General features: G+C 41.5%; 3 protein-coding genes across 3 annotated transcripts in view; 2 read left to right on the top strand and 1 right to left on the bottom strand.

The window, feature by feature from the left end:
* Positions 1-2,522, top strand: part of triobpa (TRIO and F-actin binding protein a) — an 18,430-nt gene extending 15,908 nt beyond the window's left edge. The window contains exon 12 of the mRNA XM_063224188.1: positions 473-2,522. Within this exon, the coding sequence (XP_063080258.1) occupies positions 473-628 (156 nt within the window). The 3' untranslated portion in view covers positions 629-2,522. The remainder of the gene's footprint in view (positions 1-472) is intronic.
* Positions 2,523-2,580: 58 nt separating this feature from the next.
* Positions 2,581-5,657, bottom strand: smdt1b (single-pass membrane protein with aspartate-rich tail 1b). Its single transcript, XM_063202822.1, has 3 exons — positions 5,354-5,657; positions 4,937-5,085; positions 2,581-3,124 (listed from the first exon to the last, which is right to left on the bottom strand). The coding sequence occupies exons 1-2, from the start codon at positions 5,510-5,512 to the stop codon at positions 4,948-4,950; spliced, it is 297 nt and encodes a 98-aa protein (XP_063058892.1). The 5' UTR covers positions 5,513-5,657; the 3' UTR covers positions 2,581-3,124; positions 4,937-4,947.
* Positions 5,658-6,120: 463 nt separating this feature from the next.
* pane1 (proliferation associated nuclear element) lies at positions 6,121-12,268 on the top strand. The gene is made up of 6 exons (XM_063224092.1): positions 6,121-6,260; positions 6,360-6,442; positions 6,567-6,665; positions 6,783-6,862; positions 8,033-8,124; positions 11,298-12,268. Exons 1-6 carry the CDS (start codon positions 6,156-6,158, stop codon positions 11,448-11,450), a joined length of 612 nt encoding a protein of 203 aa, XP_063080162.1. The 5' UTR covers positions 6,121-6,155; the 3' UTR covers positions 11,451-12,268.
* The last annotated feature ends 4,460 nt before the right edge of the window (positions 12,269-16,728 follow it).

The raw sequence follows: 16,728 nt of genomic DNA, 5'->3' as shown, positions 1-16,728 counted from the left end.
ATGTAATGCCACGAGGCCTTCTTCTTCGGGGCATTGATGATGGAAAAATGCAGCTGCTGTATGTGTAGGCATTTTGAACATTTAAACCTTGAATAAATACATTTTACAACTCCTATGTAGTCATTACCCTTGGAATGAATCTTCTGTAGCCCCTAAATGCAGAGGGGGTCGCTGGCGGTCCTATACATTATTTGCGAATAACGCTCAACAACAGCATAACAACATTGCTATGACAAAGAAGAGAGTGTTAAGTAACAGGTTAGCTGTCACAATATTGGTGACAGTAAGGTGACATAGGCTCTGCGCAAAGAGTTAATGAATTGTTTGTTTTCGTTTTGTGCAGGAAAAGGAGTCGATGTGCAAGCATTTTGAACTTTTTAACATTTGAAAATACATTTTATAACTCCGATGCAGTCATTACCCTTGGACTGAAACTTCTGTAATGAGCTGTTTGTTTGTTCGTTTTGTGCAGGAGAAGGAGTCGATGTGCGAGCGCTTCAAGGAGGTGTACGTGGAGCTGAGCCGGGTGAAGGGCATCAGCGAGCGGGAGATGGACTGCCTGAGGGAGCACCTGAGCCTCGCCAGCGCCGCCCTGCAGGAGCAGCAGCTCATGGCCGGCAGCACGTAGGGCACAGAGGGATTACATTGGACCACACGAACACATGGGACGTACAGTAACACCAGGAACACATAGGACTTACAGTAACACCAGGAACACATAGGACTTACAACAGGACTCTAAAATATAATTTTGTCCATCACCAGCCAAAATGACTAGTAGATGTTAACCAAACACACACGCACACACAAGTAACACCAGGAACGCATAGGACTTACAGAAGGGCTCTAAAAAAAACATTTTCCATCTCCAGCCAAAATTACCAGTAGATGTTAATCTTACTAGCCAAACACACTCACTAAAGGGTCAAAGTGGCTAGTAAGTTGGGTCTTTTCTACCAGCCAAACTGAAATTTCACCAGCATTTGGCTGGTTGGTCGTTGTTAATTTAGAGCCCTGACTCAAGGTAACCAGGTACACATAGGACTTACAGCAGGTACCACCAGGTAACACAGCTCATGGCGGGCAGCACACAGGACTCAACAACAGTTTCATGAACAGAGCAGTGCACAAGATGGCACACCAAACCCCGTAATAACAGTAGTCTTCTGAATTACATTAGTTGCTAATGATTAGCAGCATTAGTTCATAGGACATGAGTCTGGTAGCACTCAGCAGAGTACACTGGATTCAGGAACACCAGGAGCTCAGCAGAGCCCATAGGACTCAACACCAGCAACAGAGTAGCACATAGGACTCAAGGGGTTCATCCCCATGTTCCCCAGGTCCTATGTTCCCCAGGGTTTTGGAAAAAGGTTAGATTTAGGGATGGTTTTGAGAAGGGCACAATTTAAAAACTCAGGTTAGATACAATGCAGGGAACATAGAACCCTTTTTTTAGAAAAAAGGTTCCTAAGTTCCCCGGTCCCATACAAAGGCCGGGGAACATAGCTCCACTCCCGACTCAAGAGGACTGCACTGGACTCACAAACACATTGGACTTTACACCAGGAACAAAGCAGAGCACGTAGGACAGCATTGGACTCAGGATCACAGCAGAGCACAAGGATTCGACATCAGGAACGCAGCAGCACGTCGTAGGACTCAACATCCGTCTTATGCCATGATCACTCAACACCACCAGAAGCACAAAGGACTCTTCAGCAGTGATATGAACATGGCAGCACCATAGGCGTGCACAGATGGGGACTAGGTGCTACAACACCTGCCCCTATGCCCTACTGGACAAAAAAATGCCCTTTTTGAAAAAAAATCTTTCTTGATTTTTTTTGTCAGAATGTACTGTGGTCCATGTTGACAGGATCATTAACAAACGCTTCACAAATGCATGTTACAATGGTAACACTTTATTTTAGGGATACATCTATTAGCACTAATACATACAATGTTAATGCCTGCATAAGTAACTTGTAAGGCATGTACTAAGCAAACGCTAAGGCCTACAAGGTCCTTACTAAGGTTAAATTGGTAATAAATCCCTTATTGTGCATGAACAAGACATTTGCGAATACATGCCTAACAAATGTTTAATTTTGCTGTGTACGTGCCTTACAAGTTACTTATACAGGGACATTGTATGTATTAGTGCTAATAGAGGTATCCCTAAAATAAAAAGTGTTACCATTAATAATGCTCCAATATAATATTTAGCCTCTATAAGCCTAGAGAGGCAATCAGAAGTTCCCCCAACACTCCCACACCTTCAGCACCTGCCCCCTCAAGTGTACATGAGCTGGCCACAAGCACTGGACAGTAGTTTTGTTATGCTGCCACTGTGAACTTTTATTTAATGCAGTGAAACATTTTTCCCCTCAAAGTTTTTTTTTCCCCTAAAACTTTTCTTTGACAATTGTGGTTGAGTTTTATGTGTGAATAAAGCAAGCGAACAAAAGTTCTTTGATCCCAAGGATGGTGAAAGTGTTAACTTAATATTGTGAAAAATGGTGAGATGAGGAAGCTGGATATTTGAACTTTTAAAACATACACACACATTCACGGTAGTAAGTTGAAGGTATTTCTTTTATTTTAAAAACAGACTGACACATCTCCACAGTCACCTTCTCATAAGAGAAAAAAATAAAAGTTAGAAATAAAAAAAAGTGATATATTTCTTAATATGTTCATGCAAAGAAGAGTGAGGACAGGAGACAGGATATGACCTCACATAGATATGTACTCTCTTTGTCAACAGTAAACGCCTAGTCCCCCTCTCTGGTGTATTCCAAGAACATGGTAATAAACCAGGCTGAAAAGTAATAAACCAGGCTAAGGTAAGCCTACAGAATGTGGTAAACCTGCTAAAAGATAGCCTACGTGCATCATTTAGTGAATAAAATGGGTACTCAAGGCTCCTCTATTAGGTGATTTACCACCAACTCCAGGTGAACTTAACCTGGTTTATCACTAAACCAGCTTCATGGAATTACCCCTCTGGTAAAGTGGAAGAGTAGAGAAATGTAAACAACAGCTGTGATCCGGTCTTATGGCTTGGCTGGCATCTTCTGTGTCCCTCGACCACCACGATGAAATGATGGCAAGAGGGATCCTGTTGATACATGAAAACAATCTGTATTAAAGGAAAATCCCGGCCAATTTCTGCATGCAGTTATATTACTCAAACCATCATTACATTGACTTGTTGGTGCCCAGAGATGCATCGTTTTTTGTTGTCAGCATCTTGGGCAGCTGATGGGAGCATGGGGTTATTGTGATGGTAGAGATGGCGTCCGCGCCTTTGTCTTACTTGAGAAGTTTCCCTCGGTGCATAATTCCCAACCAAAAATGCAGTGTGAAGAAAAAGGAGTCGCACACAGGAGCTTGGTGCTGTTCAGTGAAGCCTTAAAGAGAAGCCAAAACAAAAAGTGGGAAGCAAACATTTCAGGTCTAGCCCATCACCAGTGTTCCCAAAATCAAACGATTTTGGGAACACTGATGATGGGCTAGACCCGAAACGTTTGCTTCCCACTTTTTGTTTTGGCTTCTCTTTATGTTCAGCTTTTAATACAGCATGGGGTTATTTACATATCGTTTGAAATGTCGCAACGTACTCCAAATATCACAACAAAACTTGTGCGACATCCGCAGACACACCGTATTACAGCACCCCTCCCAAGTATCATCCTAACACTTACTGCAGTGTTGTAAGGTGTCTGCTGCTGATGTTGCATAACTTTTGTAATGACACCTGGAGAGTATTCCATGAACCTGGCTCAGTAGTAAACCAGGTTAGGTTAACCTTGCGGTAGTGGTAAATCATCTAATAGAAGAGCCTGGAGTCCTCATTTTCTTAACTAAATGACACTGGTTGGCTAGCCATTGAAGATGTACCATTAACTGCAGGTTAACTTACCCATGTGCATTGCTTAACCATGTTCTTGGAATACCCCCTTGGAGTATGTGGAGACATGCCACACAGTATATAAACAAAACCATGCCCCCATTAGTAGACCCAGATCTAGGCACTTTTGGAAATTGGGCACCCCTGCTCTAAAACTAGTTATATCGATAATGAATGTGCTCATCTTGTTCAGTTAACCCAGAGATGGCATTGCCACAAAGACAATAAAGGGCTCGTTTGTGATAAAGCAGTGATGCTTTTGCTAGAGAGCGCACATCTGCACTTAGCCAGTTTGATGCATTCTGGTTAGAATATAACCGGAAAGCATCAAACTAGCCAAGTGTGCATGCACTCTGCCAAGCGAAAGCATGACTGCTTCATCACAAACGAATCCAAAGCCTTTATGCAACACCCATAGGCCTATATGGACCCATAAATGGAGGACTCTGCTGAATTCAACGACCTAAAAGGATAATTATGCCATTTGCATTTCATGAAGATGGGGGAGATGTTTTCATTTTACATTTAGAAAGCCTTTCAGGGTGCCTCTGTGTGAGGGTAGTAGACCTAGTACCAGACCACCAGACCATGCGTCTTACAGGTAGTGAACAGTACTGACTATATAGTTATGATAGCAAGGAGAAGTTAATGGCCTAATTTCTGCCTTTTTGTATAGATGGGGGAATAGTTATCCCATTTAATCTCGACAACTGCTAGTACAAAGATAGCTCGATTGGTGCCTTTGATTGAAACTTTCCAATGCACTACGGGAGACGTGTTGAAATTCAGCCAAGGTAGTCATCTTAAATACTCAAAGATGGGCTATTTGGACCAAAATGCTGGATCATTTGACATCGTTTAATCAACACACTGCGCCTGCCTGGGGGCAGAGGGCAATGCGCCAGTTGGGGGTCGCTCAAGCAGCACTGCGTGAGCTAGTAGCTTCACAGGACTGCCTGGATGTCAACACTGCGGTGTCTGTGCAATTTAAATGCATGTTTGTCAACAAACACCACTTACATATCAGGCGATTAGTCGTCGTCGTCATCATCCGAAGGAACGAATATGTCGTGCTCTTCCAACAGGGCAGCGAAATTCTTGCTGATCAGCGTACCCACATACAGGAAGGGGACAACCACAGCTGTCATACGGATCAAACCAAAGGGAACCTAAACAGAAACACAATTGGTGCACAGAGATTAGGCAGACTGTCGTCGCCTGTAGAAATGGTTACTTACAACAAACATTGTAACCGAGCGACTGCCATGTAGGATACATTTCATTTCCGCAATTAATCTGTGTAGAACTAGGCCTGTCACTGGACGCTTAGCACTCACGGGTAGGGCACTCTGCGTTTCTGATCAGAAGGAACCCTCTATCGATTTTTAAGACGCAGATCGCCATGAAGGTTGTCTATTTTTATTTTTTTTTACTTACCTTCACAGGTTTGGGTAAAATCCCCCCTGACGCCGAGGAAACCATACTTCGAGTTAGCATTACTCTGGTAGCCCCCTCACACACTGGTCCACTCCTGCAAGTTTGCGCCAAGGTGTTTTTGGCGAGAAACAAACGACTGAATCTGACGGCAGATGCCATGATTTTAGAGTTATGCGAAGGTCGGTTGACAAGCCCTAAATGCCAAGCGAACCGACAGACAGACGCTCCCAAAAGGGCTTGGCTTGCTCCACCTCACCGGTAGAGAGAACTCCAAGCTCCAAGGAAGACCCAACACAAGCAGCTGTGACGAAACATGCAAGGATAGGAGGGCGGAGCTTAATTATTGTTTTTATTATTATTATTATTATTTGTATTATTTTATTATTTGCTTTGTAGATAATATTGACTTTTTTGACATGTAACGTGATGCTTGACTTAATTTAAACATCAAATTCGCACTGGGGGGGGGGGTCATGTTAGATTAATCTATGATTGTTGTTGACAACATTGTTATTGCTGGTAGTGTTTAAAAACATTTATGTAGGGCCACCTATGTGATTAAAAAGTCATGATGTTTGGTGAATTGACAATTATAGACATATTCAGCTATTTGAGTTGTGCTGTATGTCCATTTGCCATCTGTAGACGCTAGGTGGCATTGTGGCCTTTTAATTAATTAATTTAAAATGGGGGGGAAATGTCTTACATCCGGGGTTCATAACGTAGTGACGTGGCCGATGACGTGCCTGTACACTGCCACTGCGCAGGTTTGAAAATAGCAAACAGGAAGAGCGCGCAAGCAATGCAGCCAACGAGTGAAAGATTGGTAGGTAAAGCGACCACCAAGACGACAACAATGCTGAAACCTTTTAGAAAAACCCCAGCGCTGAACGAGGCGAATTTGCTGGTAAGTTATGCGTGACCCTTGCTTTTCTCCAGAATGCATTTTTTCGTTTGTTTTGGACTGTGTATTGACATGTTGTTACTATCGTAACGTCCATGTTAGCTGGTGGAAAACGAGGAGCAGCTTCAGTGCAAGTTGGCTGATCTTATCCTGCAAAATGAGAAGGATGGCTTCAACATCAAAGTGTAAGTATAGCATTTTTAACAATACTCTAAAGAACATTGAAGGTCTGGGTTTGATTCGAGGTGGGTTGTCGCGCCAGAACAGAAGCTGAATGATGTGTGTGTTGTTGTTTTCTGATCTTGACAGACGGCTGGCTCGACAACTCCCGTTGCCTGTGGATGGGGAAGACAGTCGTCCACGGATTGACCTCGTTGTGTTCATTGTGAACCTAATGTCTGAGCGCAGGTAACTATCTGCTGCTTGGTTTCTTCTTTTCTTTGTTTTTCTTACATCCAAGGATAACGCAAATTTCAATGTTGTGTCTTTGAGCAAGAGACTATGAGTTGTGTCTTTCCCCCCTAGCTTGCAGTCTGTAGAAAAGTCAATCAAATGTCTGGACCCTGCATTCTTCCTGGGCAAGGTGTGCTTTCTGGTGACTGGAGGTATGCACTCTTTTATTACATTACAGATTATTACATTACATTGCATTTGGCAGACGCGTTATAACCAAAGCAACTTACAAAACGAGGACATAAACATAATCATAGCCACACCATCACTAGCAGATACAAAGTGGACAGGAAATATATAGAACAACAAGTGCAGATGCAAAGAGGGTTTTTTTTTTTTTTTTGAAAAGTAGAGTACACCCACGCACATCAACCGTATCTCACTCATTTCGTGAAGTATTCACAAAAAAATAGAGTAATTTTCGTGGTGCATTCACGTTATTGCCCACCTTTCGTAAAGTCTTCACGAAAATAATAGATTAATTTTCACGCTGCCTATTCACTTGGATTGCCCCTACCGTCACATGTTAATCAAACATTTCAAACAAGCAATTTAGGGTTAAGGTTAGGTTTAGGGTTAAGTAGGGTTAGGGTTAGGTTTAGGTTTAGGTTTAGGTTTAGGGGACATAAGGCGCAAGTACCGAAAGGGCGTCGAATTAGTGAGTCCCGAGTGTATCAGCAGTGTTCTGTCAGCACCCCCTCCCCGCCCCTGCAGACGTTTGGATAACCATAGCAGCAGTGGGGCAATTCAAGTGAATGCGACTTTACGAAAGGCAGGCAATAACGTGAATGCACCACGAAAATTACTCTATTATTTTCGTGAAGACTTTACGAAAGGCGTGAGATAGGGCTCCAACGTCAAGATGTCACTCTTCTCTCTGAAAAAAAGGTTGTTACTATTATAATTATGAAGTTGTCACTTGTGGATACTGTAGTGTTTAGGCGTAAGGTTTCCTATTACAGTTATGTAATTACTCACTTGTTACCTTTTAAGATTGTACTGTTGATTTTTAAGTACATTTTGTTACCTGTACTAGCCATGAAATAGCCATAGTTGCTTAATTGGCCAGACATGCAAACAAACAAGCAAAGTCTCAAGATTGTAAGAAAGATTGTCTGTCTTTCACTTAGGGAGACAACATAGTCTGATTCATTTGTGTGTCTATTACGTACATGTGGGAAAAAAATTGACTATAAATCTGATTTTTACATGACTATTTCCTGTCTGTTGTGGCCCCAGTTGTTATAGCGGCTCTAGTTTTTACAACCCATGTGTTCCCATTCCAGAAGACCAGTGAAACATAATCACACTTGTCTTTCCAGCTCGATGCTTGTCGGTCTCCAAGGATAACCTGTTGACGGTCAGGAAAATGGCTGCATTGTTGCACTGTCCCTTGCTGTTTGCTGAGGATCAGGTATGTGTCATGAATGGTCCATAATTGTATTGCTCTTCATGGATATCATCTAATTGGCATAGAATGACATGGCACATGTCAGAAATATTGATGACGGTGTTATTGATGTTAATGCCTGTTGTCAGAATGTGACATTTGATTTTTTGGAATGTCATGTTGACATTGTTTGGGTGTCATGGGTGGTATTCCAAAAAACGAATGACACGTTATGACAACGGTCATAGCCATCAGTAATGTGTCGTCAAAATTCCTGACCTGGGTCATGTCATTCTTAAGACAGTTACACGATCCGATCCCCTTCTGTAGACCCCAAAAACACCTTCAAAATAAGTCTTAACAAATTCTCTTTTTGAATGCATTTCTTCTGGGAAGGCTGGAACGTAATGTGGTCTGTTTTTTTCTTGAAAAATCAGAGACATGTTTGTCCCAGTTGATTGGGAATCCTGCGTTATAGACCATGTCATTAAAATAAGCACTGCAGTGTTTTCTTTATGAGAAATTTTCTCTTGTTTCACTCTAAGGCTGAAAAGCAAAAACAAAAACTTTGGATTGTACTGAATCTAATGCAGAATATAGCATCACTGATGTCCTAATTCCTGATATAGGTTGTTTTATTATTGATATGGAAGATCATAGAAATTCATCTTTCTTGTCTCTAGTTATGCCGTGTGAGTCTGGGAAGTGTTTCACTTTATGTCACCTAAATTCTGAAGTTTGCAACTTTGTTGAGTCCTATGAGAATTGCGTTCTCATGTTATTATTTAACCACATACTGACAGGGAGGTGCTTGTCTTTTTTGCATTCTGAAAGTGGCCTTTCATTGATATACAATAGCTATACAGTACCAGAGAGAGTAGAGAGAGAGAGGTTCCATTGGCCCATTGTTTCCGGGTTCTATTATTGGGGGGGGGGGAAATCCCCCTTTAGGCAGACCTAAGGACTGTTCTATTGAATGCTAGGAGCATTATGACACGCCCCTTTAGGCAGACCGCAACCTGGTCACGGTAGGTGCCCATAGAAACCTATTATGTTGGCATATCTCTATATACTTAAAGAATCTCTGACAGTACTATAGCATACACTGTAGCTATACTAGGGCAGTCTTGGCTAAGCAGTTAGGGAAGGGGTGTCAAACTCAAATTGATCGAGGGCCAAAATCAAAATATGGAACGAAGTCACGGGCCGAGCTCAAGATTTATTTTTAATAAATTGACTAAAATTGTGCAGACGCCCTTAATACTCATAGTTTACAAACCCCAACTCCGATGAAGTTGGGACGTTTGGTAAACAGTGAATAAAATCAAAATGCTATCATTTTCAAAACATTCAATCTATTCATTAGATGGAGAATAGTGAAAAGACAACATATTAAGTGTTCAAACCGAGAAAAAAGATTGTTTTGGGGGACTTATGTACTCATTTCTAATTTGATAAATCCAACACGTCTCAAAAGAGTTGGGACGGGGACAATAAATGGCAGCAAATGTCGAGGAAGACTACAAACAAAACAAAAGACAACACTTAACAGTTAAATACATTAACCGATGAGATGCTTTTATATAAAAAACAGTGTTAATTCCTATCTTGGACATGATTTCACCAGCTTAAATGGTGGGTGTATTCCTTGTCATGTTTTGCAATGTTTTCCTTTCTGTAGTGCTTACAGTGTGACAGGTCTTGACCAAAAACCCACCATTTTATCACCTGCTGGTCCTTATGATGGAGCCAAACTGTTAAAACATAGTAGAGAATGCAATTTGACCTTACTATGTGGCAGTAATCGAAGATCTCCCTTCAAAATATAATGCATGAGTGGCTTTTCATGCTGTTTAAAACCCATTTATACCATTCAGCACTGTATTTAACTCTACAGATGAGTGAGAACATCTTAACCAATGCACTACTGCACCCGCATGCCATCATGGAGGCTGACTTTTGAAGCTAGCACTAACACAAGTTGGATGGTCCATTTTCACTGTAGCACAGGATGTGCAATGCTCTATTATTGTAAAAAAGAATGGACTTCTACAACTTCTGCTGACTTCTGTAAGCAAAGGACAGTTTCCCATGTCTTCTGGGTTTATTTCAAGTGAGCTCAGGTGCTTAGGAGAATGTTACACCCCTGTATCATTTGCACGCATTAAGCATTCTTAATATGGTCAAGTTTCAATAGTTCTAGCACTCCAGGAATTAGAGTGAGACTACAGCCAGTATATATTTCATGATGTCATGAACCTATACAATGATTTTATTAACAAAAATATGTCTTATATACACTCAATCGTGCTAAATCAAAGGGAATTCAAAAATGTATGTAATAACTATGGTAATTATTCCCTTTGCATCTTTAATTCTGAGTGACTCAGCCTCTCTGTGATGATCTTATACCTGGACACCTATATTGTCCGTCAGTACAATTCATTTTGAAATGTTCTTCTTTGTTGTTTTATCTTATTTGGATGTTTACTAAATTTCACTAATCCCCGTCCCAACTCTTTTGAGACGTGTTGGATTTATCAAATTAGAAATGAGTACATATGTCCCCCAAAACAATATTTTTTCTCGGTTTTAACACTTAATATGTTGTCTTTTCACTGTTCTCCATCTAATGAATAGATTGAATGTTTTGAAAATGATAGCATTTTGATTTTATTCACTGTTTACCAAACGTCCCAACTTCATCGGAGTTGGGGTTTGTAATTTCACACACACTGGCACATATTGTGTTGCATAGGAGTGTGAGCTGTGTCATTGGCCTGGACCCTCTCATACTTCTGAGAGACACCAAATTTCATGTTCATGTTTGACTTTCGACCTGCCAGGTTGGTGGGGGGAGTAATTAACCAGTGCTCTGCCCCATCCTCCTTCATGACAGAGGTACCCTGAGCATGGTACCGTCCCACCGCAATGCTCCCTTGAGGCGCCATTGGGAGCTGCCCCCTTGCAGGGGTGAGGCATAAATGCAATATCGTTGTGTGCAGTGTGTAGTGTTCACTTGTGTGCTGTGGAGTGCTGTGTCACAATGACAATGGGAGTTAGAGTTCACTTCACTTCAGTGAAAGGCCACTTTTCGCTCAGCTGTTGTTAGCAAAGGAGGTTGAAGTTTGTTGTACTACTAATAATGTCTTGATGCCAACTGATGTGTTTGATTCTTCCGTTCTTGCTGTCTGTAGACGAGTGAAGGGGTGACCACCGTGGCGGTTAGACTACTGAGCATGCTCAAAGTGGCGGCAGGTCTGGTGCCCATGGCAACAGGTCTTCAGCTGAACACCCTGGCCCACTGTGTCATGCCCACGGACATGGAGGAGATCGACCTACTGTCCTGAGACAGGAACGCTCAAGCCATGTTCATTTTTGTATATATACGTATGCATACAGGTGCTGTTTCTGTGCACATTGCTGGGGTGCATTTCTGAAAAACAAAGTTGCTTACTACATTAGCTACTTTGTTGTTTTCAATGCATTTTCCCATTGGCAACTACCAAAGTTGCTAACAGGCTATTATTATATGGTGTGACGTCATCGGTCGAATGCTCCATTCATTTCAACGTTCGCACGTCTGTTATTTTTCGATAACGGACGGGTTGGTCTATAACAGACCGCTGTCAATGGCAACAAGACTTTTCACTGCTAAAGCGACTTTTCAACAAGACTCTAATCAGCTGCTGTGATAGACAACACCTGTTGTCCTGGCTACCTAGCTGTTGCCTAGCGATGTTCCACAACGGCACTGTTTTGTTTTGCGCAGCAACAATCTTAACATTAAATAGGCCTAAAGAAATGTCCCCGCCATGTGTGAATCATTTAAGTATATCCATATAATAAGCGGGTTAACTTTCGGCGAGTCGGTCGCTTTGTGGAATAGCAGCACTTCAGAGAGAACAAGACCCCTCCGCTCCGCGTCGGGGTCTAAAGATTCTCTCTGTCGTGCTGCTATTCCACGGTAGCGACCTTCTCGCCGAACGTTAACCCTTACATAATGCACCCCTGTTTTGTTGTACATGCTACAGGCACACGTGTTTCTTTTATTTAATATACGTTATGTCTGTATTGGTTATGCATGTATAATTGTACTGTATGCATGTGTTGTACAGTGTCTGTGTTTTTCTGTCTGTCTTTTTTTTAATTGTCTTGTGTTTTTTTTTTAATGATTTACATAATATCATTGAACTCTGCAATCCGTAAACTGTGTTTACATTAATACTTTTTTTTATTATTATTAAACATATTTTGTGTGACACAAATTAACTTTGAATCTCTCTTCATGGGATCATCGGAATCTGTTGGTGCTTCTGCAGATGTGCTGATATGCTCTGAAGTTATAGAAGGTCTCAGGATGCCCAGTTCCTTAAATATAGAGTGTTATTTTGGTGGTTTATTTTCAAAATATGCCTATTGACAAATGTGATCTTTTTATGAATATTTATCATGTAATACTTACTGGTCTGCCCAAAGTATAAGGTTTACAGCCAGAGATGTCCATAACTTGTAATTCAAATAAACAAATAACAGCAAATTGTAAGGTCAACCATGCTTTTACTATAGATACCTTGTGGTTGATACAAAGTTCAAACATTTTTCAACAACATTAAAAATTAGACTTTGAGAGGAAAAAAAATAGAAAAAGGTAAAGCTCACAGAGTCATCTTTCACAAAGATGAAGACAGATGAGCTGTCTGGGGACACCAGAAATACTATTTAAGCATAAACAAACAAGACCTCTGAATGATCAAAGGTAATCTCAGTGACTTAGGGATACTAATTTCAACGTTGTGATATGTTATTCAGAAATCTGCCGAACCTGGATCTGTAAAGAACCTTCTTGGATGTGGGGGTAAGGGAAGAATTTATGGTAGAATTCTGCGAAAGTTGGTGCAAATAGTGGACAAACCGCCAGGTCTAACATCTGAAGGCCAACCTCGAACAGTCTTGGGTAGTTGTTTCAACAACATACCTGCAAACTCGTCACCATTGGTGACAGTCACCTTTTTCCCAGCCAATTAGGTAATTCACGTGAATAGAAATAGAACCCCCGCTGTACACTGTCACCTTTTTTTCTTTGACGAGTTTGCAGGTCTGCAACAAGCACCACATGTTAAACTCTACACAAGGCAGGGTTTTTTTGGTGTAGACTAGGCAGACCCTACTGTATTGCTTAATAAATGTCATAAAAGGGAACACATGATGTTCGTAGAAGAGAACACAGATCAAGCACAATCATTTAAAAAATGTTTTCAAGTCAGAAGAAACAATAGTAGAGTTTTTCGGTTATGCACACAAACGGCATGTTTGCATACTCTGCAAAAAAAAAGTCTAACGAAAAGAACACTACCAGAATGAAGCCTGGTATCCCATCCATTGGAATCCTTGACTGTATCACAGGTATCATGACAGGCATCACGGATGTCATTTACAGGAACATGTTTAAACGTGTCAGGACACTTGGTTTGAGGTGAAGATCATGTCCACTCCAACTAGCAAGACAAACACCCAAAGCACAGTGGAATGGTTGTAAATGGCAGGCAATGATTCCGGGTGTAAATCTAGTTGAAAATGTTGGGAGGAATGTGAAATCTGTCATCAGGAGAAAGAATCCTGTACTTGTTCAAGATCATTAACATATTGCAAAGGAAGAGTGGGGCTGAGTACCTCCAGAGAAGGTATTTCCATTTATTTCTAAATTTTCCATTTATAAAAAAAAAATCTATATATCTTTGGTACTCTAATTAAAAGATCCTGGTAGTAAAAGTTGTGTATATACAGTGCCCTCCATTATTATTGGCACCCCTGGTTGAGATGTGTTTTTTAGCTTCCAATTATTATTATTTTTCTCTAAATAATATGGGACCTTAATGGAAAAAAATAGAAAAATCCAACCTTCAATACAAGTGCATTTATTCAGTGGGGAAAAAATCCCACATAAAGAAATAATTATTTGACATCAAATAATGTGTGTCAATTATTAGCACCCCTGTTGTTAATATTTTGTACAACCCCCTTTTGCCAACAAAACAGCACCTAATCTTCTCCTATAATGTTTCACAAGATGGGAAAAGACAGAAAGAGGGATCTTCAGCCATTCCTCTTTGCAGAATCTCTCTAAATCATCCAGAGACCTGGGTCCTCTCCTCTGTACTCTCCTCTTCAGCTCACCCCACAGGTTCTCAATGGGGTTGAGGTCTGGGGACTGAGATGGCCATGGGAGGAGCTTGATTTTGTGTCTGGTTAACCATTTCTGTGTAGATTTGGCCATATGTTTAGGGTCATTGTCTTGCTGAAAGACCCAGTGACGACCCATCTTCAGCTTTCGGGCAGAGGGCAACAGATTTTGATTTAAAATGTCCTGGTATTTCAAAGCATTCATGATGCCATGCACCCTAACAAGCTTCCCAGGGCCTTTGGAAGCGAAACAGCCCCACAGCATCACTGACCCACCCCCATACTTCACAGTGGGTATGAGGTGCTTTTCAGCATGCGCATCTTTCGTGGCACGCCAGACCCACTTAGAGTGTTTGTTGCCAAAAAGCTCAATCTTGGTCTCATCTGACCAAAGCACACGGTCCCAGTTGAAGCCCCAATACCGCTTGGCGAACTCCAGACATTTGCGTTTATGATTGTGGGTGAGGAAAGGTTTTCTCCGTGCATGCCTCCCAAACAGCTTGTTGGCGTGTAGACAGCGCCTGATGGTTGATTTGGAGACTTTGTGACCCCAGGATGCTACCATTTGTTGTAATTCTGTAACAGTGAGCTTTGGAGATATTTTGATTTCTCTTACCATCCTCCTCACTGTGCGTGGTGGCAAAATAAACTTGGGTCCTCGTCCAGGCTTGTTTACCACTGTTCCAGTTGTTTTGAACTTCTTAATTATTCCTCTCACAGTAGATATGGGCAGCTGCAGTTGAGTGGCAATCTTCTTGTTGCCTCTGCCTGACCTGTGAAGGTTGACACACATCTGCCTCACTTGTATGCTGTGTTCCTTTGTCTTTCCCATGTTTAAGAGTGGATAAGAGAAATGGCCTCGGTGTCACGTCATATTTATACCCCAGGGAAACAGGAAGTGATGAATTACTAATTAAATGTTCCTACATACTCTGGTAAACTTTGTAAACTACTGTAGAAATGACAGAAATGCTTCAATTATATTTATTTCCTGGGAATTGTTAAGGGTGCCAATAATTGTGGAACAGGTGATTTAATGAAAAATAATTAATTTTTAGTCAGGGATTTTTTTTATTTTCCTACAATTCATTTGAGTTGAAGGCTACATTTTCCTAAAATTTTCAGTGTGACAGTATTCTTCTGCAATAAACACTGAATTTATTTTAAGGCTTTTAACACATCTCAACCAGGGGTGCCAATAATTATGGAGGGCACTGTATTTCCTTTTACGTATTTCTGGATATATAGCACACATTGTGTGAATAAAATGAATGGGTGCCAATACTAATAGGCAGCGATGTACAACTCACCCCAAGGGAGCAGTGCAGCAGGATGGTACCATGCATAGAGGGTACCTCAGGGCACCTCAGACATAGAGGAGGAGATGCAGGGGTGTGTTGTATAGGTGGGTAATAAGTGTGACTGAGTCACCAGGCCCCATATAGTATAGGGGGCCCACACAGTCTGAGTTATGTAGATGTATGGCTCGGCTCCACTGGAGCTAATTGTACGTAGGGCCGAAAATTAGTGGCTATGCCCCCTGGGTAGATCACTGGATAAGTCCTACCCTCAGTGACCTGGCGGGTTGGGTATTGAACCAGCAACCCTTTGGCTACAAGCCTGATGCCCTAATCACTTACTCATGACCTCAGGCCCTCTAGTACAGTGATTCCCAACCTATGGGTCGGGACCCAACCTATGGGTCGCCAAAGATCCACAGTGGGTCACAAAGCCCTCTTGATTTTAAGGGGTTTAATTTTAATAACTTATATAGCCAATGTTGAATAAATGAAAAAGCATTTAAACTACTATAGAAGCAACAAAATGTAAGTAAATTAAACATTTATTCTATATTTGACCGAAGAAAAATTGAGGAATAAACTGATAACTAATGAGTTTTTGCATGAAACACAATATTGTGTGACTTGCGCTTGCACGATTGGGTCACCAAAGCTTACAATGGTAAAAGTATGGGCCCCTGAAGAAAAAGGTTGGGAACCACTGCTCTAGTATACCCTCTATAGTTCTATTCCAGGTGCACTGAGTGCAACGTTTGATGCTCGAGTATGAAGTCAGTACAACCATGTCAAAGATCCTAAAAATGCAAAAAAGCCAACATGACAGCCAACATCACCACATCAAGATTTGGCAAAAGGTTCTTCCGTGATAGAGAGATCTGGAGCAGAGGTGGCTGGAGACGGTCCCGAGGGCAGATGGCCTAGTGGAGGCCTAGTCAGCAGTCACGTCCCACTCAGATAAGTTGGAAGAGCTCTTGGATTTTTTAACAGGAAGTGAGGTCGGGTTCATTTGAGGCCAGCTACACCAAAGACCCCTCCTCCCGCCCAACTGTTGTCATCTGTTTTCTATATGTAAACGTGGATTCGGTTGAGTCAACCTAAAACAAATAGACAAGATCAGCAACATCTCAGATGGTAACGCTATTGG

This window comes from Engraulis encrasicolus, chromosome 1, assembly GCF_034702125.1.
Source record: "Engraulis encrasicolus isolate BLACKSEA-1 chromosome 1, IST_EnEncr_1.0, whole genome shotgun sequence".
Classification (NCBI taxonomy): domain Eukaryota; kingdom Metazoa; phylum Chordata; class Actinopteri; order Clupeiformes; family Engraulidae; genus Engraulis; species Engraulis encrasicolus.
Note: the sequence above shows the minus strand (reverse complement) of the source record. Positions and strands in the feature narration are given on the sequence as shown.